At 43.5% G+C, this 23052-nt stretch overlaps 1 protein-coding gene across 2 annotated transcripts in view; it reads left to right on the top strand.

Annotated features, from left to right (window-relative positions):
* ttyh2 (tweety family member 2) overlaps window positions 1-23052 on the top strand; it is a 136170-nt gene that overhangs the window by 102824 nt on the left and 10294 nt on the right. For both annotated transcript variants that reach the window (XM_061707712.1, XM_061707711.1), the window contains exons 6-11: window positions 2403-2475; window positions 8846-8915; window positions 9007-9062; window positions 21551-21643; window positions 21734-21826; window positions 22855-22997. In XM_061707712.1, coding sequence (XP_061563696.1) covers window positions 2403-2475; window positions 8846-8915; window positions 9007-9062; window positions 21551-21643; window positions 21734-21826; window positions 22855-22997 — 528 coding nt within the window. The remainder of the gene's footprint in view (window positions 1-2402; window positions 2476-8845; window positions 8916-9006; window positions 9063-21550; window positions 21644-21733; window positions 21827-22854; window positions 22998-23052) is intronic.

Here is a 23052-nt window from a genome sequence, read left to right as displayed (position 1 = left end):
TGTAGGTCAGTGATTCCCAACCGTCCGGGCCCAGGGCCCTGGGAAACAAACCTAGCGGGCAGTTTGTCTGGCTTTTATCCCTTCCTCCCTGTTGAAGCAACATTTGACCGTGTGAATTCTTATCATTTGTTTTAGGAGCGTTGTATAATAAGTTAAAGGGGACCTATTCTGGCATCTAAAACCTATTTTAAACAGGCCTTGAAGGTCTTAAAAACAAGATTTTGATTGTTTTTGCTAAATAAATTAGAAATTCAGCCTCTGATCCATGTCTTTATCTTCCCATTCTCTAACCTCATTATCTATGCAGGATTCTGAGTGGGCGGGGCTATGATAATGAGGCTCTGTGCTGATTGGCTGCCTGAATGACGAGATACACCACTACGGAAAAATGGCGGAAGCTCCGGCCGGCGGAGTTGTTGTTGTTGTTCTTCCAGAGTTAGTTGTGGGCGTGGTTTCACGCATCACTCCCATCGTTCCCTAACGACGGGAGCAGAATCTTATTGGCTCGTAGATCCACATCACACTGGACGATCATCCGGGCGGCTGTACAGACCCTGCAGAATCTGGTTGTTTCCTCCTTCTCTGAGTTGTCAGGCTGAGGGGAGACCACTTTATATATGTTAAAGAAAGAAAAAACCTGTTTTTCATAATAGGTCCCCTTTAAATAAATATAAAAAGAAAAAAAAAACAAGTATCTTTATCCAAAGTTTAGCAGTGATGGACCAGTCTGTGAGAGAGAGGCAGATTTTGAGACAGTCACACCCTTGGATTATAATAAAGATACAAATGTGTTGAAGCTTCCATCTTTTATCTCTTAATGTGTCTACAGTTCTAAACTCTATCACAAAGGCTGAGAGAACTGAACTGGTATCAAAGGGAAGGCAGTCAGAAAGAAAGAGACAGGGAAGTGTCTTTTGGCTTGTGAGTAATGATCCTGGGGGGAAGAAACCGATGAAAGGAATATTGGACTGTTGGTTAAGTGTCTCAGTGGTCTGATCAGCAGGAACTAACACCATTCTGGGCTGATTATTTCACCTAACCAGAGATCATCTACAAATTGATCAACGCCGTCTTTTTAAAATGACTTCAAGGATAAATGTGCACCCGGCGTCCTTGTCCGTCCCAGTGGTCGCATGATGTCATCTTTTGATAAATTGAGATTATGGTGTTGGGAGCAATAGCGTAAACCAAAGCAGATTTTTCCCTCCTAATGTTTGTTGGAACATCCATCCAGCCAGGAGGCGGTAATGAGATGTAGGCCAGCGGACGGGAGGAGCGCTGCTGCTCATCCCTCCTTTCATTAATCCGCCCGCGTCGAGCAGCGCGTTGAAGCTGCAGTGACAACTCCAGAGACGCCGGGGTGACCTGTAATTCTTTTCCTCCTGATGGCAGGCCAATTAGATCAGCTCTTCTTCCCCCCGTGGACTCACGCTTCACGCTTTCATTCTTCATTTTTCTACTTCACGACACTTCGATTTATCTTTTTCACATTTGCCCGGAGCTTGAAGCCGTTTCCTCCTCGAGTTTTACGAGGAGACTAACTGAAGACACACAAACCATATCAATTCATATGCGTTACTGATGTGCTGTACATTGAATATAGGATGTAGGATGATGGCGGTGCATGTGTGAAAGTACCAACTATTCTGTATCGGAGCAACATGTGCTGCCACACCAGCAAAGCACCTGGCTATTTTCTTCAGGGTCATTATAAGTGCGGGTGCTTAACTTGCCTCCAGATCTGGCACAAGCTTAGAATATTTAGTTATTTTTTTGTGCCCTGCTGAAATCAAAATGAATAAGTATAAAATGTAAAGTCCTCTCATGCCACCTGGGCTAAACTGTGCAGGAGACGGGAAGCACAGCTGAAGATGTGAAGATCAATAGAGATGAGAAGCACGTCCAGGGTCAGACGTCTTGGAGATAAAGACGTCTCGAGAAGGCTAAAGAGGAGGGATGGGGGACAGTAGGAGCCTGGAGACGGAGCTGGAGACGGAGCTGGAGACTGAGCTGGAGACGGAGCTGCCAGGCAGGAGAGGAAGGGGAAGAGCAGGGAGGAGATGTCTGGATGTGCAGCTAGCTGGTGTAACAGAGAGATGTAGAAGATGATGGGTTAAGATGCAGATGACTGATCCTCTGTGGCAAACCTGAAGGGAGAAGACAAAAGAGGAAGAAGAATTGCATCTTATGTTATGCTCCATTGGGTTACAGTTACTTAAATATAAGGTTCAAATGGTTTTTAATTGATATTAAACCGCAACTTCTGCAATACTGTTTTTTGAGAGAGGTTCTGAAGCCAATGTTTAACCCCACTCCACTCCACACTTTTCCTCTTAGCAGCTTCTGATGAGTGAATGAACAGACTAGGTTTCAGCGTGACCTGCTGCTCCGTGTCCCTGCAGGATGATGGTGTTCGGGGTGCTGACGCTGGTCCTGAGCTGGGCCTCGCTGGGAGCCGACCTGGCCGCCGCCGTGGTGAGTTAACTCCATTCAATTCAATTTTATTTATATAGCGTCTAATACAACAAAAGTTGTCTCCAGACGCTTTCCAGAGACCCAGAACATAAACCCCCAACAATTATTACATAAACAATGGCAGGTAAAAACTCCCCTAGTGGGAGAAAAGCCTTAAGCCAAACAGTGGCAAGAAAAACTCCCCTTTAGGAGGAAGAAACCTGGACCAGGACCTGGATCATAAGGGGGGACCCTCCTGCCGAGGGCCAGACTGGGGTTCGCGGACATCAACAGCACAGCAGGCAGGTGGAAGCAGCAACTGGATGACCGGGGGTGGGGGCCGCAGGCAGGTGGAAGTAGCAACGGGATGACCGGGGGTGGGGACCGCAGGCAGGTGGAAGCAGCAGCGGGATGACCGGGGGTGGGGACCGCGGGATGACCGGGGGTGGGGACCGCAGGCAGGTGGAAGTAGCAACGGGATGACCGGGGGTGGGGGCCGCAGGCAGGTGGAAGTAGCAACAGGATGACCGGGGGTGGGGACCACAGGCAGGTGGAAGCAGCAGCGGGATGACCGGGGGTGGGGGCCGCAGGCAGGTGGAAGTAGCAACGGGATGACCGGGGGTGGGGACAGCAGGCAGGTGGAAGTAGCAACGGGATGACCGGGGGTGGGGACCACAGGCCAGCATGCAGCTCCTGAAGCTCCGGCCCAATCAGCAAGTCCCAGATTGGGGTGCAGGGTCGGGGAAAGGTTGAAAAGGGGCAGGGCCAACTCGATTCCCCAGCCCCCTCCGCCCCCCCTCCGTCTCCCCCCTGTCCCCCTCCGTCCCCTCCGGCCTCCCACTATCAAATTCCTCTGATCATACTTGTCGCCTGGCACGTCTTTGATCTCCCCGTCAGACCGCTCCACTAAATATAGACCAACAAAAGAACAAAGACCCAAACACACATTTTGAACAACAGCATTCAAAGTTAAGGACTTTGACGGCATGCAGGGAATCTGATTAGCGCTTTATAGACGCGGTGCACAGCTGCAGTGTTTCCACTTTACAAGTAAAATCATGTTGTGGGAAGAATCAATGTGAAAATAGAAACCAGTGAATGAATGAATATTGATAGATGAGTGCTGGTGTTTGAGTCATCTGCCTCAGGCTGTGTGCACCTTTTTTTTCCATCGGTTGTTGCGTTTGATGCAGAGGATTGGTTACATTTTTGAATTTAAGTAGCTAAAAAAGAGCATCTTGTAGGAAACAGCGAGAGCTTTGTTCTGTTATTGTCCCTTTTCATCTTCCTGTTTCATTGTCCAGGTTATTATCTCCCTGACAAATCTCTTCTCTTTGTGGTCGGCGCTGGCCGGATCGATCGATGGAATCCTCGGTGGATTCCTTTCATAAAAATGCAATAAAACGCTTGACAGATTGCAAAAACAAAAGGTCTGCGAGCAGGAAGTGTTCGGTGCTCCTTGCAGCTTTTCAACAAAATCACATGGATTATCTGCAATTTGGTAAATTTGGAGGCTTGGATGACGGGATCACGTTGAAGTGAATGTTCTCCGCCCAAGAACCTTGCACTGCTGCAGACCCCGACATTCCTTGAAAGCTCAATAATCTGTTCATCAAATTTGTCTTTTTTTCTATTTCTTTGTACACATGGGAGTCGCAGCTAATAATTCAATTCAATTCAGGTCAATTAATATCAGCCAGCGGGAGAAGAAAAGTCAGCAAAGTTCTCCTTATTCTGCCTATTTGGGGCCAAGAATGAGGAATGTGACTCTACAGTAATTGCTTTAGTGTAATCATTTGAACATTTTGTCCTCTTACAAAATCTCAGCGGTCACGTGGAGCCGTTACGTCAGCGGTCTGTCCTGAGGTGTTTTGCTGAGGCTTGACCATGACTGGATCGTGTGGTTGAAAGTCCTCTGAGCGTTTTTCCTGCAGTCGTACGAGCTGCAATTCAAACACAGCAATTACCTGAACTATCCGCACCGCTTCCACACACCAATCCATGTGTGTTTGTGTCCATGGATAGTCAGAACTGTCTCTGTGTTTGTGTAAATGTAGAGATTTAGGAGGCGGTAGGACAGGAGTCTGCAGGGAGGTTATAGAGACAGGTGTTAGGACTCACCCCGGGCTGGGAGGGGCTGAGCTTTTTCACGCAGGAACCTCAGTATTCATGGGTTTCAGTCACGTGACATTTTTTGTTGTCAGCGCCATCTTGAGGACCGACCGAGGACCGCACGTCATGCAGCCAATATGACGTCTCACCTAATAACTCACTTAACTCCCGAAGAACAGCAACGGTATCTACAGAAAATTGATACTTTAGGTTTTGATCCGTATATAATAGCTAATCAATTACTGACTCCACTCTAGTCTGCCAAAAACCTGCCAGATTTGTCGTTTGCAGACATATATATCTACCTGGTCCACAATCCTTCTCCATACACCGGCGAAGCTCTCAAAGCTTTTAAAGTAGCGAAGCTTACTGCTACTTCACATCAGGGTGGGTTAAAGATGCCAAACTTCATCATGTGGAGGCCAAACAATGTTCGTGGTAACAGGAAAGGTAAGTGACAGTCTTGTGATGAATAGCATAAGCGTTGATGCCGCGTTCCATTTGTCCTCGGAAGTCGGAATTTCCCAGTTCCCAGTCGGAATTTTCAACTGGAACGCCCCTCGAAGTGGGATTTCCTACTGGGAAAGTGGGAGAAGCTTCACCACCCCCGAGTTACCATTCCAATATGGTTGCAGTTCCCAGTTCCGATTTCCGAGGTAAATGGAACGCGGCATACATTGCCTGCACAGGATACGTCTATGTAATGAAAAGTAAAGGCAGTTCACTTTTTCAGTAACGTTACTACTCTAGAAAGTAAAAGCATATCATCATGTCACCATAAAACTTTATTAAAACATAAAATATGATTTATTATATTATTAATGCAAATGTTCATCTTGCGCTCCCGATCTCCTGCGCGGTGCGTCCCGTGACGTCTCCATCACCAAGGATTAGGATATTATTTCTTTCTGCCACTTTATTGTGGTTTTTGTGGTGAAATGAGGATGAATCATATAACTTCTCATTTCAACTAACTGGATCAGCCGTTCCTCATCATGACTGTTTCCTACAGCGCTTTCAACCGGCTTTCAACACGAGTGACAGGAAGAAAATAGAACATTTAAATATCACAATATCCCACGGCCCACTTAAAGCACTGATAAAAGGTCAATCCCGTTTTTTTAGACTTATTATTGTCGCATACCACGGCACAACAGATAGACGGCATGTTGGAAGTCGGTCCTTAAGATGGCGCTGCGAGTACTGTGTGACGTCACATGAAACCCATGAATAAAAGCTCACTGGAGTCCCCTCTCGTATTCTATATCTGCTCTCCAGGTGTGCATTCACAGTAACCCCACAAAGGTGCAATATTATCTCTCCCACACCATTTCCAGCTCCCCCGGTCTTCCTGCGAAGACGCTTTATTTCAGTGACTTCTATCAGAAACCTTGCAGCATCATATTGTTCTGGTTTTTCTTCCAACTTTTACAGTCGGCACTCAGTTAGACCAGAAGTGTTAGCTTGTTTTAGCTCTTCTGCATTTTCACCTGGACTCCCAGACAGAGTCAGGTACTACAGGAGGTACTACAGGAGGTACTACAGCAAGTACTACAGCAGGTACTGCAGCAAGTACTGCATCAGGTACTGCATCAGGTACTGCAGCAGGTACTGCATCAAGTACTGCAGCAGGTACTGCATCAGGTACTGCATCACCTACTGCAGCAGGTACTGCATCAGGTACTGGATCAGGTACTGGATCAGGTACTGCATCAGGTACTGCATCAGGTACTGCAGCAGGTACTGCATCAGGTACTGGAGCAGGTACTGCAGCAAGTACTACAGCAAGTACTACAGCAAGTACTACAGCAAGTACTACAGCAGGTACTGCAGCAGGTACTGCAGCAGGTACTGCAGCAGGTACTGGATCAGGTACTGCAGCAAGTACTACAGCAAGTACTGCATCAGGTACTGCATAGCATTTTTCCATCTCCGTAATATTGCAAAGATTAGGAAAATCCTCTCGCAGAGTGATGCAGAAAAACTAGTTCATGCGTTTGTATCTTCTAGACTGAATTACTGTAATGTGTAATTAGCAGGATGTCCAAGTAACTTGCTGAATAGGCTCCAGCTGATCCAAAATGCAGCAGCAGGAGTGCTGACAGGAATCGGCAGGAGAGACCACGTCTCTCCAGTGTTAGCGTCGCTCCATTGGCTACCTGTAAAATTCAGAATCCAATTTAAAACTTTATTACTTGCGTATAAAGCCCGAAACGGCTTAGCTCCGCAATATTTGCAAGACCTGATAGTGCCTTATGTTCCTGGCAGAGCTCTCTGTTCTCACAGTGCAGGTTTACTCGTAGTTCCTAGAGTATCCAAATATAGATTTGGAGGGCGGGCGTTCTGCTACTGCAGCAGGTACTGCATCAGGTACTGCAGCAGGTACTGCATCAGGTACTGCAGCAGGTACTGCATCAGGTACTGCATCAGGTACTGCATCAGGTACTGCATCAGGTACTGCATCAGGTACTGCATCAGGTACTGCATCAGGTACTGCATCAGGTACTGCAGCAGGTACTGCATCAGGTACTGCAGCAGGTACTGCAGCAGGTACTGCAGCAGGTACTGCGTAGCATTTTTCCATCTCCGTAATATTGCAAAGATTAGGAAAATCCTTGAATTCATGTTTATTTGTATTTTTTTTTATTAATTAATTGATTGATTGATCGGGGGAGGGGTGATATGAAACAGGTTTTTGGGTTCAAAAAGACTACTTACGATAGAAATGATGCACATCTCTGGTAATGCTGGTAAGTTTGGCGTGCTCCAACAAGATTTATTTTTCTCTTGTATAAGAACTCAAACTTTCCAAAATGATCTTTACAAAGATGTGAGGGTGTTTTTGCACCATCACGTCCCATCAGCTGCTCAAAAAAGCATCAGATATTTACAGGTAATGTTTGTTCTCTAGGATAATTTTAGCAGACGTGAAAGTGTGATGCGTTTCAGTGTGATGTCTGCAGATCTCAGAGGTGGGGAAGGGAGCCGTGGCACCTGCCGAGCGACTTGTTGGCAATGTGGGGGGGAAGAAATGATCCCGCTACCATCACCAAACCCAAATATATAACATCTTACAACCCTGAAACCCAGAAGCACGGATGAACTCACGCAGTCGCGCAGCTGCGTCTCACTTTAAAAGAGAATGAGTTCGGCTGCTCGGCTCTAATCATGTCAGACCACCGGCGCTTCGGGGGAATGGAAAACCTGCACGGCTCGTGCATCAGCTGTGTCTAGGTACAAATGTGACCGCCGTCTGTTTGACGGATATTTTTGCTCTTCTGCTTTTACAGGACTGTCTCAGAAAATTAGAATATTGTGATGATGAAGTTCTTTATTTTCTGTAATGCAATTAAAAAAAACAAAAATGTCATACATTCTGGATTCATTACAAATCAACTGAAATATTGCAAGCCTTTTATTATTTTAATATTGCTGATTATGGCTTACAGTTCAAGATTAAGATTCCCAGAATATTCAAATTTTTTGAGATAGGATATTTGAGTTTTCTTAAGCTGTAAGCCATGATCAGCAATATTAAAATAATAAAAGGCTTGCAATATTTCAGTTGATTTGTAATGAATCCAGAATGTATGACATTTTTGTTTTTGTAATTGCATTACAGAAAATCACAATATTCTAATTTTCTGAGACAGTCCTGTATTTCCGCGCAGGAATCTCACGTGCAGACCACAGTCTGATCAATGCCTGAAACCACAATAAATATGTGCATAATGAATAAACCCCTCCACAGAGGTTGTGAGTAGAGACGGAGGGCAGGCTGCGTTCTCCCAGGTTTCCCTGCCGTCCCGGCTGGGTTTGCTGATGAAAGCAGCGTGCTGTATCTCATCTGTGCATGTAGGGCTCATTAGCCCAACCCCCAGAGAAGGATAAACTACATGCAGTGTGTTTGTCCCGAGCCTGGGGGACATCCAGCATTCAGACGTTTGCCAGAGACTGCTGCTTGCTTGCCACTTTTCTAATTTTCACCAAGGCTTGTTAGCACTGTTGGGGAAAGTGATTGTGACTGACAGAAATAAAACGTATTCCCGCCTTGACCTGCTTAAGTGGATTAAAGAGTAAAGCATCTTTTCCTCTCGTATGTCAGGGAGAGTAAAATATTCATGTCAGGTCGTTGCTTAGTATTCCACGTGCGTTCGCTCTGGCTTAATTGGTATGTTATAAAATCCTGTTTCAAGCCTCATTATCACAGAAGCCATTGATTCCCTCCCCTCTTTGTTTCCTGTTCAACCTTCTCATAGATCTCTGTTTTTGATTTCAGGGCACGAGTGATTTCTGCGTGTCTCCCGACAAGTACATCATGAGTCAGACTAAAGGGATCATCGGCTCTGGTGAGCTGCACTGTGAACAAACTGAATGAGCTGGTTTTAATGGACTCGTGTTAAGTAACAAATGACTGGAAAATGTCCTTGCGCCCCGCAGATATTCTCCACTACTACCTGTACTGCAACCAGACGCTCTCCAACCCCTTCCAGCAGGTAGGTGATGACCTGCTGTGCAGGATCTACCTAGAACAGGACTTACTGCTCAAAAAAACCTCCTTTTCTCCACATGGAGGGCCTTACTTGTCACAGAGGATAAGTTATGTTAACACAACTCTAACAAGGTATCCAGACAGTCGTGTTTAAACAAAGTTAATACCCTGTCTTTCAGTAGAAGTGTTAGGTTTTTTTTTCATTGTGCCAGATTTTAGAAGAGTAAAACATTGTGGGTGATAGCAAGTACCCCCATGATTCAATAGTTTCTAGATTATTATTTCTTTATTTGGTATGGACATCACAATTACATAGGACAAACCCAATGCACTGTTTGAGTGTTTTAGCATACATGCTAATTTACAACACTTGTCCACAGGAGGCTTTTAAAAAAGTACAGACAATAAAATATACAATAAAATTAGAGGATGACATAAGATATAAAGCAAAGACAACATAATCAAGAGCAGAACCAGACCTGACCTGTTCATGTAGGCACTGTTGTTTAGATTTGAGCCACAGTTTGAGTCCTCTGTTGAAAATATTGCCACGCATTATCACCAGATCCAGCCACCTTTTAGCAAAAATCCATTTTGAGAAGTTGTTTAATGTTTGAGTTTATCTGCCTTTCACATCTGTAAAAGCAATATTGCTTCAGTACAGTGAGGTTTTTGTTAATTTGCTCATAAACAACTGTGATGATATTATGTGGGTTGAGGTCTGGACTTGGACCTGCAGAGGATCAGTTCATCCAGCTGCTCTTTCAGCTGGTTGCAGGTTTGTTCTCCTCAGAGTTGGCCGATCCTTGGTCTGTTCACATTACAGGAGCTGCTGTGTTTGTTATCGGGAGTCTTGAACATACAGGGGGAGTGGTAGTCTAGTGGCTACAGAGGAGGGCTTTAGTCTGGAGGTCCCAGGGTCAAGCCCCAGAATAACAACCAAGATGAAGCACCTTGGGCCTCTGAGCAAGACCTTAATCCTAATTGCTCCCCGTGTGTTTGTTCTCTCTGATCTAAGTCGCTTTGGATAAAAGCCTGATTCAGGTCTAGACTCAAAATACTAAAATTTGTCTTGTGAAAAACAAAAAGCTGTGGCTTTAAGCACCGTAGTCCAAAATAAACCACCACAAATGAGTTTTGTTGCAAAGTTGTTGTCCTAACAAATATTTAAAGATGTTGTTATTGCAATATCTGTTGAAGATTTTAACACCAGTAATTAAAAAATCTTCTGTCACAGATCAATAATACTCACAACCAGGTTAAGGGAGGAAAAGTGAACATGAACAATGAATCCACACTGACAAGTCTGATTAACACAAGGCCCCACATAAGCAAAACCATCCAAAATGTTTACAATTTAAGAGGATAAATGAAGGAAAAATTGGTTATTAAAAGTACTAGATCAATAACGTTCAGTTCCTGATGCAGAAGAAGCAACAACGTGCTGCTCAGTTTTTACAGTCTCTACTCTGCATATCTTCTGTCTTGTGATTCCCCAAGTTCTGTGCTCATTTGTTCCTCCCCTCAGGCTTCGTCCTCGTCCTGCTCTTCCTCTCTGTCCCGTCCTGTCCGTCTGAATCACATCACAACTTCACCTCCCCGTTGCCAGGCACCCCAGTGTCTCAGACTGTCCCTCTCTCTGCTTCTCCTGCATCTCTTGTTTGGCCAGAGCACGACTCCGTGACACAAAGCTGCCACGACCAAGCAGAAGAATCTGCTGATTAAATGAAACGGCTTGTTTCATCTTCATCTTTCCTCTCTCCTGCCGTTCTGAGCGGAGTAGAGATGCTCGGGTCACGTTGCTGACTTCGCTGTTAACAGAAGTCAGCAGATAAGTCCATTCCTGCACGCTCTGGCACAGCAGGGCTCAGATCTCGTTACCCGGCTCTTGTAGACGATCCCCGCGGAGCCACGGTCAGACCATTTATAAGAGTGCGTAGGATTCATACTAAAGGTGTACATGTGCTCAAAAGCAGAAAATGGCGTGCGCACAAAAAAATCCGGATTTATAAAACCCTGTGCACCCACACTTGCACGCAATGTTCTCTTTATAAATCACAGTCCAGCTGGAAGGTTGCACAGGTGAATTTGCCTCATATCCCGCCCTCTACACACTCACTTCATACCATAAATGGGCAATGCAAACTACTTGATGATTGTATTTGCATATGAATGAGCCTGCTGAGCATGCGCAGCGCCACCTGCAGTCTGTTTCTGCTCCGTCAGGATGAATGAGACGTGTCGAGCCACCGTGCCACTAAATTTCATGGAGACTGAAATGGAGATGTTGTGGATGAGGTGGACGACAGGAAAACCACATTATTTGGTGGTCACAGTAGTAAAAAGCCTGCCAGAATGTGATTTCTGGCCGCGGGAGCGCGCACAGCAGCCCGTTGAGCAATAGCGCTGAAACGTCAGATTTTCAGATTATGAAGCTCAAGAATGAGATCAAGTCATATTTAGGCAGAAACAACTTTTCATTAACTGTATTTGGTCTTCAATCAATTTTTGGCAGGTAAAAATGCCCATTTTCAGGGGAGAAATCAGATTCTGGCAGGCAATCACTTTTTGGCACGACACCGGCCCGGCGTGTTCTGCACCGCGGACACGCCGGGCCGGTAGGATGATTTGACAGATGAAAATACCCCGTCAGATAACGCTTCCACATAGACATCAACCTTTATCTATGTGAAAGCGTGATCTGACGGGGTATTTTCATCTGTCAAATCATCCTACCTGCATTTATCTATGTGGAAGCGTTTCTTCCGCCGAAGCGTCGTACACATGGATCTATGTGGAAGCACTTTCTGACTTCCTGCTGTTAAATCGTCTATTTGCATGAAAAAGCATTTGGAAAAAAACTAACTGAGATAAAAGAAACAGGGATGGTACGGTAGTATTTTCTGCAGAGGTTGGACACCTCGGCAGAACCCCGGCTTGGGTGTACATGGATCTATAAGTCTGATATGTGATGACATTAACAGTATGACATGAATCTGGCTTCATTTCACCACCTCACCGTCTGCGTCGCCAGTTCCCCATATCTTCAAAATGTTCCTGTCCGAGGGTCAGGGTTGGCGTAAAGATACACACATTTTTCGGTTATTTTTTTTTTTTAAATCCCAACCTTTGCATAGAAGGTGGCTTGCGCATCTTTCAAGCCCTGTTTTGTGCGCAAGCGAGCTTTATAAATGAGGCACCAGCGCTGCAGAGAGCAGACCAGCGTCGCCCTGCTCGCTGACAGCATATCTCTTCTGCCTCAGTTAAGGACAAAAAAGTGAAACAGTGAGAAAATGAATGAATGACTGAAGATAAATGACAAAAACAAGAGTTTCTTCCTTCATTTTCACTGTTTATTTATTTCTTTTTACGTTTTAATTAGTAAATTCTCAGTTTCTCTTTATTTTTCCATTCTTGTTGTCTGAATGTTTTTCTTTTTCTCATTCTCTTTCATCCCTGTTTTAGACATTGCTTTTCGACTCAAGTGTCATGCTGAGTCAGCGTCCACGTCCTCGCGCTCTGACCGGCTGACGAGTCCAGAAACCAGCGTTGTTTCTGCAGCGACTCGAGGAGACCGGTTAATCATATTGCTTATTTTCAGCAAGCTGTTTCTGATCAAATCTGGGGGGAAAAATAAAGACTGCATGCAAATCATTTTGTCATCATCATCAGTATTAGGGTCAGACGGGACAAAAATAATAATTTAGAGGAGGAAGATTTTTTTTTTTCATTATGCACTTGGAGAATAACAAGAAAAATAGTGCTGGGCGGTATGACCAAAAATTTATCACGGTATTTTTCAAAATTATATCGGTTTCACGGGCCGCTCGGTGGCGCAGTGGGTTAAGCAGCGGCTCATATACTGAGGCTACAGTCCTCTTCCTGCAGCGGTCGCAGGTTCCAATCCCAGCCTGCGCACCTTTGCTGCGTGTCGTCCCCATTCTCTCTCTCTACCCCTTTCCAGTCTGCATCTTCAATAAAGGGCCACTAGAGCCCAAAAAATCTTTAAAAAAAAAAAAAAAAAAATTAGATCGGTTTCACGGTATATCACAGTATTTTTTTTTTCATGCGCAACTGGGTGTTAACCACATTTTCAAATGATTTGGAAAGGAATTGCTGCAGTACATTGGCTTAGAATGGCCTATTTTACTGTCATGAGGAGGAAATATTGTAGAAAAACATTAATGTCCACACTAGTATAAATACAGGTTTGCATGGCCTCACAAATTGATGCCGTTTACAATGAGGTGGCAGCATTTATGATTCTAATGAAGTGAGAGAATCAGAATGCATGACAGTTGTAGTCAAAATACAGACCTCTTTTATTTATCAAAATTTGCAAACAAAATAACGATTTCGAGAAAAAAGTCGAAATGTATTTCAACTTTATTCATGAAATTTCAACTTTATTCACCAAATTTTGACTTATTCTTCAAATTGTATTTCAACATTATTCTTGACATTTCAACTTTTTTCTCGACATTTCGACTTTTCTCAAAGTGCACAATAAAAAAAATATTCCCCTCTCAAATATATTTTTTCTCCTGCATGGCCCTAATACTCTGCCGTAGTTATTTGGTTTTAAATACTTTATAAAACCATTTTACCTGCATTTCCAGCTTTGTTTTAGTTTTTTTATGTGTATATTTCAACATGGGTCTGGTATTTCTAGCATCAGATGATGGATAGACTGCAAACAGGTGCAAAGTTGGCAGGAAAGCTGGCAGCGCGTTGGCAAACATGCAACCTTCCTTTGTTTTCTCTTCATCTTTCTTCCGTCTCTCTCAGATTCGTGCTCCCTGCTCGCTGTGAAGCAGCAGGGATCCTCACATCTTCGTGTTTCCTTGCTTCGGGCGTCTTACCCGTGTCGGTCCCGTGTCTCTCCACAGCTCTTTTTCTATTTTCATCACAACCCGTCTCCCTCTCGTCCCTGCCCTCCTGCCCTGATCTCTACTGTAGAGAGATCAGAACGATCGCCTCAGCTACACTAAAACTCCAGATCAGGGGCCGGATTCACCAATATGTTCCTAAGAACGATCTTAAGAAATGTCTTAAGATCTAAAATTAAGAAGTTCATAAGAAAGTTCTTAAGTGCAATTCCTCAATATTTTCTTAAGAACCGTCTTAAGAACTGTCATTTCTTACGAATTTCTTATTTTTCCTACTTAAGAACTTCTTAAAATATGTCATTGCATTGCACGCGCCAACAAACAACATTTATAGGTAGTTTGGTCTTAACCGTCAGTCACTCACTAAACATGGAGAAGGAGAAAAAGAGATGCAGGAACTTTTCAAGGTTATGGTGGATGAGACTTCCGGTGTAGCGACTAATGGACTAGGACGTGTTTTTTTGAGCTCCTGCAACAACCTTTAAAAATATCTATTTTTGGTACAGCTTTTTCATCTTCCTTCGGTTTATTTTTCCCGACCTTCATTATTCTACTTTGGCCCCGTATTTTTGCCGACCAAAATGCCTCCAAAACTCAAACCATCCGCACCACCCCCGCGGCCCTCTCCGCACGCAGCATCCCCGCCTCGTGGTGACCCCCCGTCCAGCCTGGCCGAGGCCGCCGGGGCCGCTCCTTCACACGACTTTAAGGCCGAGCTGCTCGCATCACTCCGCGTTGAGATGGCGGCTGTTTTTAAATCGGAGCTTCAGACTGCTTTAAATGAAAACCTGTCGAGCATCAAGACTGAGCTGCAAGCGGTGAAGTCGGAATTATCAAAAAGCATTACAAACATCCAGTCTGATGTGCGCGCTCTGAAGAACACCGTGGTTGAAATGGAAACATCTCTTTCATCCTGCACCGATGACATCACAACCTTACAGGCTAAAGTGGAGCATCTGTCAGCTGAACTGATGAGGCTGGATGGTAAATGCGAGGATCTGGAGGCGAGATCCCGGCGCAATAACATACGGATCGTGGGAATTCCTGAAGATTTTTCCACCTCTTCTGCTGTTACGGATATTCCCTCTCTGCTCAAGGAGGCTTTCAGCCTGGAGAAGGAGCCTCTCCTGGACCGGGCGCACCGCACCCTCCAGCCGAAGCCGAAGCCCGGAGAGCGCCCTCGTCCCATCATCGCCCGTCTGCACTATCATACAGACTGTGTGGATATATTGCGCCGAGCCAGGGCTCAGCAACGGATTACGTGTGGAGAGTTGACTTTTTCTGTCTTTCCCGACCACACCCAGAAGACGGCCCGTGCCCGAGCCGCCTTTAATGACGTCCGCCGCCGGCTCCGCGAGATCCCGGGGATCCGATACGGTCTGCTGTACCCCGCCCGCCTCCGCATCACCCACAACGGCGCAGAAAGGGAGTTCAGGTCGGCAGAGGAGGCCAGCGCTTTCATCACGTCGCTCAAAGTCTAGTTGAACTTTTTTCAGTTCATCAGTGTCGGTTTTTTTTTTTTTTTCTCTCCCATATATACACGGTATGTGGTTTTCAGTTTAACTTGGTCGTGATTGGTTGTACCTCTCTGTTAATGTTGCTGGGCTTGCAGGAGCTCAACACGAAGCTTGTTAGTTATTATCTTGTTAGTTATGCTTAAAGCCGTAAGTGTTCTTTTCAGGGATCTGACTCCTTCTGGAGTTTGCACTGGGTTCTCCATCGTTTGGGGATGGGGTCGTTGTAAGTGCAGTTGGGGGGTGGGGGGTGGGGGGTTCAGTAGGTTAAGTTTGTTGTTGTTTTCAATTTTCCCCCTTTTTTTTATTTATTTTTTTTTTTTTTTTTTTCTCCCCCCTTTTTTTTTTTTTTTTTTTTTTTTTTTTCTTCTTCTTTCCTCTTTCTTTCTTTCTTTCTTTCCTCCCTCCATCCCTTTCTTTCCTTTCCTTCCTTGGGGATCCGCATTCGGTACATCTCTATCTTTAGGAATTTAACATATGGCCACTAATACTGGTACTTCTGTGAGGTTGTTGAGCTGGAATATTAAAGGCATGGGGAGTCCAATTAAGAGATCGAGAATATTTGCTCACCTGAGACGTCTTAAAGCTGACTTAGTGTTCCTTCAGGAAACCCACATGCGCACCAAAGACCAGGTCAGACTTAAATGTCCCTGGGTTTCTGAGGTGTTTCACTCTGATTTCAACTCTAAGGCCAGGGGGGTTGCTATATTAATTGGTAAGTCAATGCAGTTTTCAGCATCTAAGGTGATTTCAGACAAAAACGGCAGATACTTAATTGTGGCGGGTACGCTATTTCATATTCCCATATTATTAGTTAATATATATGCCCCCAATTTTGACAACCCACACTTTATGAACAAGCTTTTTGAATGTCTCCCCTCATTGAACGACAGTCTTCTTATAATTGGCGGGGATATGAACTGCGTAATTGACCCCAAACTAGACCGCTCCAGCCCACGAAATCTGACTCCTTCTTCAATGTCGAGGTCTCTTTCAGATTTTGTGTCCAAGAACGGTTGCACCGATCCTTGGAGATTTTATAACCCTTGTACCAAAAAATATTCCTTCTTTTCTCAGATGCATCAATCTTTCTCTCGGATTGATTATTATTTTATTGATGCTAAACTAATTCCCAAAGTACTGTCTGTTGATTATCATCCTATTGTGATCTCCGACCACGCTCCTCTTTCTTTGGATATTCAGTTCTCTTCACAGCCACGCTACTCAACATCTTGGAGGTTCAATACATTACTTCTCTCAGATGATAAGTTCACCAATTTTATTACAACTAAAATTGATGATTACATCTCTATAAATCAAAATGATATGGAACCAATTTCATCTTCACTGCTGTGGGAATCATTAAAAGCATATTTGCGGGGACAAATTATCTCCTTCTCTGCTCACTTGAATAAGTCCCGGAAAGCCAAATTACAAGAACTCTCTATTAAGATCACAAAATTGGACCAACAACTTGCTACTTGCCCCTCTCCCAGTTTTCTTAAGCAACGTGTCGATTTACAGACTGAATTTGATCTCCTTACCACTAATGACGCAGAGCGACTTCTTTTACGATCACGCTCCGTATATTATGAACATGGAGACAAGGCAAGTCGGCTCATGGCTCATCAGCTACGTCGCCAGGCAGCCTCACGTATGATCCTTCAGATAAAAGATTCATCAGGCTCATTGCATCAGGATCCCACCGCCATTAATTCTGTCTTTCACTCATTTTATTCCTCTTTATATACGTCTGAATCTCCATCTGGCTCCACTGAATTGAATTCATTCTTAGATAGCCTCAACTTTCCTGTTATAGGCTCCGATGCTGCTAAAAATCTTGACTCGCCATTAACGGTAGAAGAAATTAATCTCGCTGTGAGAAGTATGCAAAATAACAAAGCTCCTGGCCCTGATGGATTTCCAGTGGAATTTTTTAAGAAATTTCAGGATAAATTGTCCCCTTTATTGCATGCTGTTTATAAGGAATCACTGGAACATGGCACTCTCCCTCCCACTTTAAGGCAAGCCTCCATAAGTCTCCTCTTAAAAAAAGATAAGGATCCAACTCTCTGCGGCTCATACAGACCTCTTTCGTTAATAAATGTAGATGCTAAGATCCTTGCTAAAGCCTTGGCTTATCGCTTGGAGAACATTGTGCCAACTATTGTCTCAAATGAACAGACAGGATTTGTTAAGGGGCGACAGTTATTCTTTAATGTGCGGACACTTTTAAATATTATTCACTCTAAAACTATCACCACAACACCTGAAGTCGTAATCTCAGTCGATGCTGAAAAGGCATTTGATAGGATTGAATGGGACTATTTATTTACTGTACTGAAGAAGTTTGGGCTGGGGAATGGGTTCATTTCTTTGATTCGTCTCCTTTACACGTCTCCACAAGCAAGCGTTTCCACTAATGGCATTCAGTCCAATTTTTTTACTCTAGCCCGTGGCACCAGACAGGGGTGTCCCCTCTCTCCCCTATTATTCGCACTAGCTATAGAGCCCCTGTCAATCTTTCTGAGGTCCTCCCCCACTTTTACTGGGATCTCCCGATTGGGAACAGAATATAAGCTGTCACTTTACGCTGATGACTTACTGTTATATGTCTCGGATCCTGTCCTCTCCATTCCTTCAATTTTATCTGCTTTCCAGAGATTCGGGTCTTTCTCAGGCTATAAAGTGAACGTATCTAAAAGTGAATGCTATCCCATTAATGACTCAGCAACACAGCTCGTACAGTCAGATATCCCTTTTAAGATTAGTCCTTCCGGCTTTAGGTATCTTGGGATCAACGTAACCAGAACGTTAAGCTCTCTTTTTTCTGCTAATCTCTCACCTTTAATGTCTACAATTAAATCTGACCTCCATAGATGGAAAAGCTTACCTCTTTCATTAATTGGAAGAATTAACGCAGTTAAAATGAATATTTTGCCCAAATTTCTATTTCTGTTCCATTGTCTTCCACTTTTCTTACCAAAACACTTTTTTAAAATAATTGATCAAACTATTTCTGACTTCTTATGGTGTGGGAAGGCTCCTAGAATCCGCAAATCCACACTTCAGAGATGTAAATTCAATGGCGGACTGGCACTTCCCAATTTCCAACTGTATTATTGGGCAGCACATATTCAAAAAATTTCATTTTGGTTCAAATCGGTGAATATGCCATGGTGTAAATTGGAGGCACAGTCATGCATTTCATCCTCTTTACCTGCTCTACTTACCTCATCTATTCCATCCAACCTCTCTGTCTTTACAAATAATCAAGTGGTTCACTCCACACTTAAAATTTGGTATCAATTTAGGAAACACTTCAAATTTAAGTCAGCATCTACTTTAGCTCCATTACTGAACAATCATTTATTTCGACCTCCGCTTACAGATTCAACCTTTCTCATATGGCATAATAAGGGCCTGAAAAGTTTTGGAGATCTTTACAAGGATGGTATCTTTCGCAGCTTTGCAGATCTCTCAGGTGAATTTAATCTCCCGCCTTCTCATCTCTTTCGATACTTTCAGATTAGACACTGCGCTAAAGCTTTGTTTCCAGTTTTTCCATCCTCTCCGCCGATTCTACAGTGGGAGGTGCTTTTAAACCATGATCCACTTCAAAAATCACTGATCTCTAAGGTTTACGATGACCTTCTGTCTTTCGATCTCTCTCCAGTTATTAAAGTTAGGGCTGCCTGGGAAGATGAACTGGATCTAAATTTGGAGGATGACTGGTGGGACGCTGCTCTTAAAAAAATTTACACAAGTTCATCCTGCGCTCGTCTTACACTTATACAGTTTAAAGTACTGTTTAGAGTCCACTTTTCTAAAGCTCGACTCTCACAGATCTATCCCAGTGTCACTGACGAATGCGACAAATGTCATGCCTCGTCCTGCAATTTAACCCATATGTTTTACTCTTGCCCACTACTTTCTCGCTTTTGGTCGAATTATTTTGACACCATGTCAAAAATACTCTCGGTGAATATAAAAGTCTCCCCCCATGTTGCCATATTCGGGCTCCCAGAGGACCATGGCCGGTTTACTTCAAACCAAAAAGACATTTTGGCTTTTACTTCCTTACTGGCAAGACGCCACCTTCTTCTCCACTGGAAGTCGACTAAGGCTCCTTCTAGTACCCAGTGGCTCAACGACACCATGTTTTTTCTGAAGCTGGAAAAGATTAAATATTCACTGAAGGGTAGTTGCAACAAATTTTATAATAAGTGGCTTCCCTTTCTCACATTCTTCCACTCTCTCCAGTCCCTGCCTCCTGATTGACGGATCCCCCCCCTCCCTCTCTTCTCTCTTTCCTTTCTTTCTTCCTCCTTTTTATTTATCTTTTTATTTACTTTTCTTTTGTTTTTGGGTTTTTTTTTTTTTTTTTTTTTTTTTTTTTTTTTTTTTCCCCTTTTTATTCATCTATTTTTTTAATTCATACTGTTTAGCTTAAATACTTAAATATTACTTGTATATAAGAATATAATAATTTTCGTGTATAAAAAAAAAAAAAAAAAAAAAAAAAAAAAAGGTTATGGTGGATGAGATTAATGTGTGAAAAAAAATACTATTGGGGAAAATTAATAATAATTAACTACCATGCTAACTAACATGCTAACAAACAGTTAACAGGCTCTTTGTGTAATTAATTACAAAGTATATCCTCAACTATGACCTACTAGTCTAAACTTGTCTAAAATGTGTTGAAAAAGGTGATATTAGAGTCTTACCTTTTCACAGAAGACATTTTAAGACAGGTCAAGGTTGTCTGAAGTTAAGAAAAAAGTCAAGAACAAACTTTTATTTCAAGAATACCATTTATTTTTAAGTTTTTTCTTGAGAAGAAAGTTGAGAAAATACTTAAGAACTTTTATGGAGAATATGACTTCTTCTCTTTTTTCTTCTTAAGACTGAACTTAAGAAATAAATGACACATGAGAGAATGTTTTGTGAATCCGGCCCCAGATCAGTTCTCCCGGGTCTCGGTGGAACTGAGGGCTGTCGGCTCAGTCAGTCGTGTAGTTTCAAAAACAAAAGGTTTCTATCAAACATTTAGCAACAGGCCAGATGGTTTCCCGGCTTCTCGTGTTCGGTTGGACGGCCGTGAAGTTGCACTTTACGCTTGGATGTTTAGATGTTTGGATGTTTTCAAAACTGGTGGAGGCTCGTTTGCTTCATGCAAATTTTAGATCTCCATAAGATATTGTGATTATTTTGCCTCTGGTTGTTAAAAATCCTAAATAACAATAAAATAACAGTCTTTTTTGGTTTTGTTTTAATGCATATTTCTGAAGCTTCAACAGAAACTTACTAATATAGATGATCAAAATTAGTAAAGAATGACACTTTTTGACTTGCAGCACAAGAATTCTGTTTTAAAAAGGAATAATTAAAAAAAACTGGGATAAAACCTGAATTTAAACTAGTTTAATCACAAATTAGCTTCATGAACTTTGGCTGGGATAGCAGACCACCGTGACCCTGCAAAGGATAAAGGGGGGGATAGAAAATGGATGGATGGATGGATGGATGGATGGATGGATGGATGGATGGATGGATGGATGGATGGATGGATGGATGGATGGATGGAACTTTGGCTAATTATGACTACTCACATTTTCCTGAGCCTAATAAATGACACCACATTACATTATAATTTCTAGGCTAAAGTATCTAAATGAGCCCCCACCCCGCACCAAATACAATGAAACCGTAGGTTAAACTCATTAAAATTCAATATCAGATAATCTGCTCAAAGCTAAGTAGCCTCACTTGGTTCCAGATGATCATAATAACTGACACAGTTTGATTTCTTTGGCAACAGAAGGTTGTGTAAGTTTCCCAAAAGGCAATAGCAAACGGTCAAATGTGTTATTACGGTGATTTTAATCTGAATTTGAGCCATTCATGATACCAAATTAAAACAAAGTTCAAAGCTAACTGAGGCGCTTGGTATGTTTTTATAATAATCTTATTCTGATGGAGCATTTTAAATTCACCCGTCTCTGCTAATCATGGTTTGTAATGACATCATAAGACATCACGAGGATCCCGGTCTCTTCATGTGCTCGTGTTCTTCTCGTCTCCAGCCCCTGACCGTCTTCCAGAGGTCTCTGACCACCATGCAGATCCAGATCACGGGTCTTCTGCAGTTCGCCGTGCCTCTGTTTCCAACTGCTGAGGTATCGTGACTGAAGCCATCGCTGCAGAATAACAGTCTCGTGGAAACGACTGCAGGAGTATTTGTTTTAATGACGTGATCTCTCCCACAGAGAGACCTCATGGGTATCCAGCACGTGCTCAACACGTCGGAGGCCAGTCTGCACCAGCTCACCGCCCTGCTGGACTGCAGAGGACTCAACAAGGTTGGTTTCCTGCACAGTCACGCTGGTACAAAGTAGGGCAACTAAGGAGCGGGAGGAATGCAGAGATTCAGCGTAAAACTATCAAGGGCAAACAGAAAGGGTTTGAACCTTTCTGTTTTTTTTTTACCTTTCTTCAGTATCTGACTTGTACGTTGTGGTGCAGAATTGCAAATGCAGTTAACACGACTAATGCTGAACATCACAGCATAACGTGCATGAATAAATGTAAATGTACTTTATTTCTATAGCCCTTTCCAGCCATCTCTAGGTGAGCCAAAGTGCTTTACAGAATAAAACATACAGAAATACAACATACAATCATAAGACAGAGCAAAAGATGAATAGAATAAAAGAAAAAGAGTAAAAAGTATCACCACACCACTGGGTATTAAAAGCCATTCTAAATCAATAGGTTTTACTTGAAAAGGCTCGGTCTCCCCAGCGGTTGAACTTTAACCTGGGCACTTCCAACAACACTTGGTTTGAGGATCTCAGCCCTGCCAGGCTCACGCACCCATAAAAGCTCCGACAAATAGGGCGGGCGAGGCCGTTCAGGGCTTTAAAAACAAACATTAAAAGTTTAAAATCAATTCTAAAATGGACAGGAAGCCAATGGAGTGAATAGAGGACGGGAGTAACCGGAGTGCTCACGTCTTTTAGTGTCAGTTAACAGACGGGCAGCTGCATTCTGCACTAGCTAAAGGCTAATAGAGGACTTGGAGACGCCAACATACAGAGCATTACAATAGTCTAATCTGGAGCTGATTAGAGCGGGAACAGCTTTCTCCAGGTCGTGACCATGTAGAAAAGATTTCACTTTGGCTGATAAAAACTTGTCCTAACAACATTATCAACTTGTCTGTCAAATTTGAGAAAACAAATCAAATCAAATCAAAAATCGCACAAATGTGTCTTCCACACTCATTTCCCCAGAGCTTTTTCATCTGTGTGTGGTTTTGTGTGCTGTGATGTCAAACCTGTGGAGAGAGGACAGCTCTTTAACGCCGGTCCTCTCCGTCCCTCTGCAGGACTACCTGGATGCCATGGTGGGGGTGTGCTACGACGGGGTGGAGGGCGTGCTGTACCTCTGCCTCTTCTCCATCCTCGCTGCCTGTGCCTTTACTGTCATGCTGTGTGCCATTCCCCGGGCCTGGAGACAAATTGCCTGCAGGTTAGTCACTTCTCTGGCTCGTCTTCCCTCCCGCGTGCCCTCGTTTTAACCAGCA

Source organism: Cololabis saira, chromosome 19 (genome assembly GCF_033807715.1).
Source record: "Cololabis saira isolate AMF1-May2022 chromosome 19, fColSai1.1, whole genome shotgun sequence".
NCBI classification, from domain to species: domain Eukaryota; kingdom Metazoa; phylum Chordata; class Actinopteri; order Beloniformes; family Belonidae; genus Cololabis; species Cololabis saira.
Note: the sequence above shows the minus strand (reverse complement) of the source record. Positions and strands in the feature narration are given on the sequence as shown.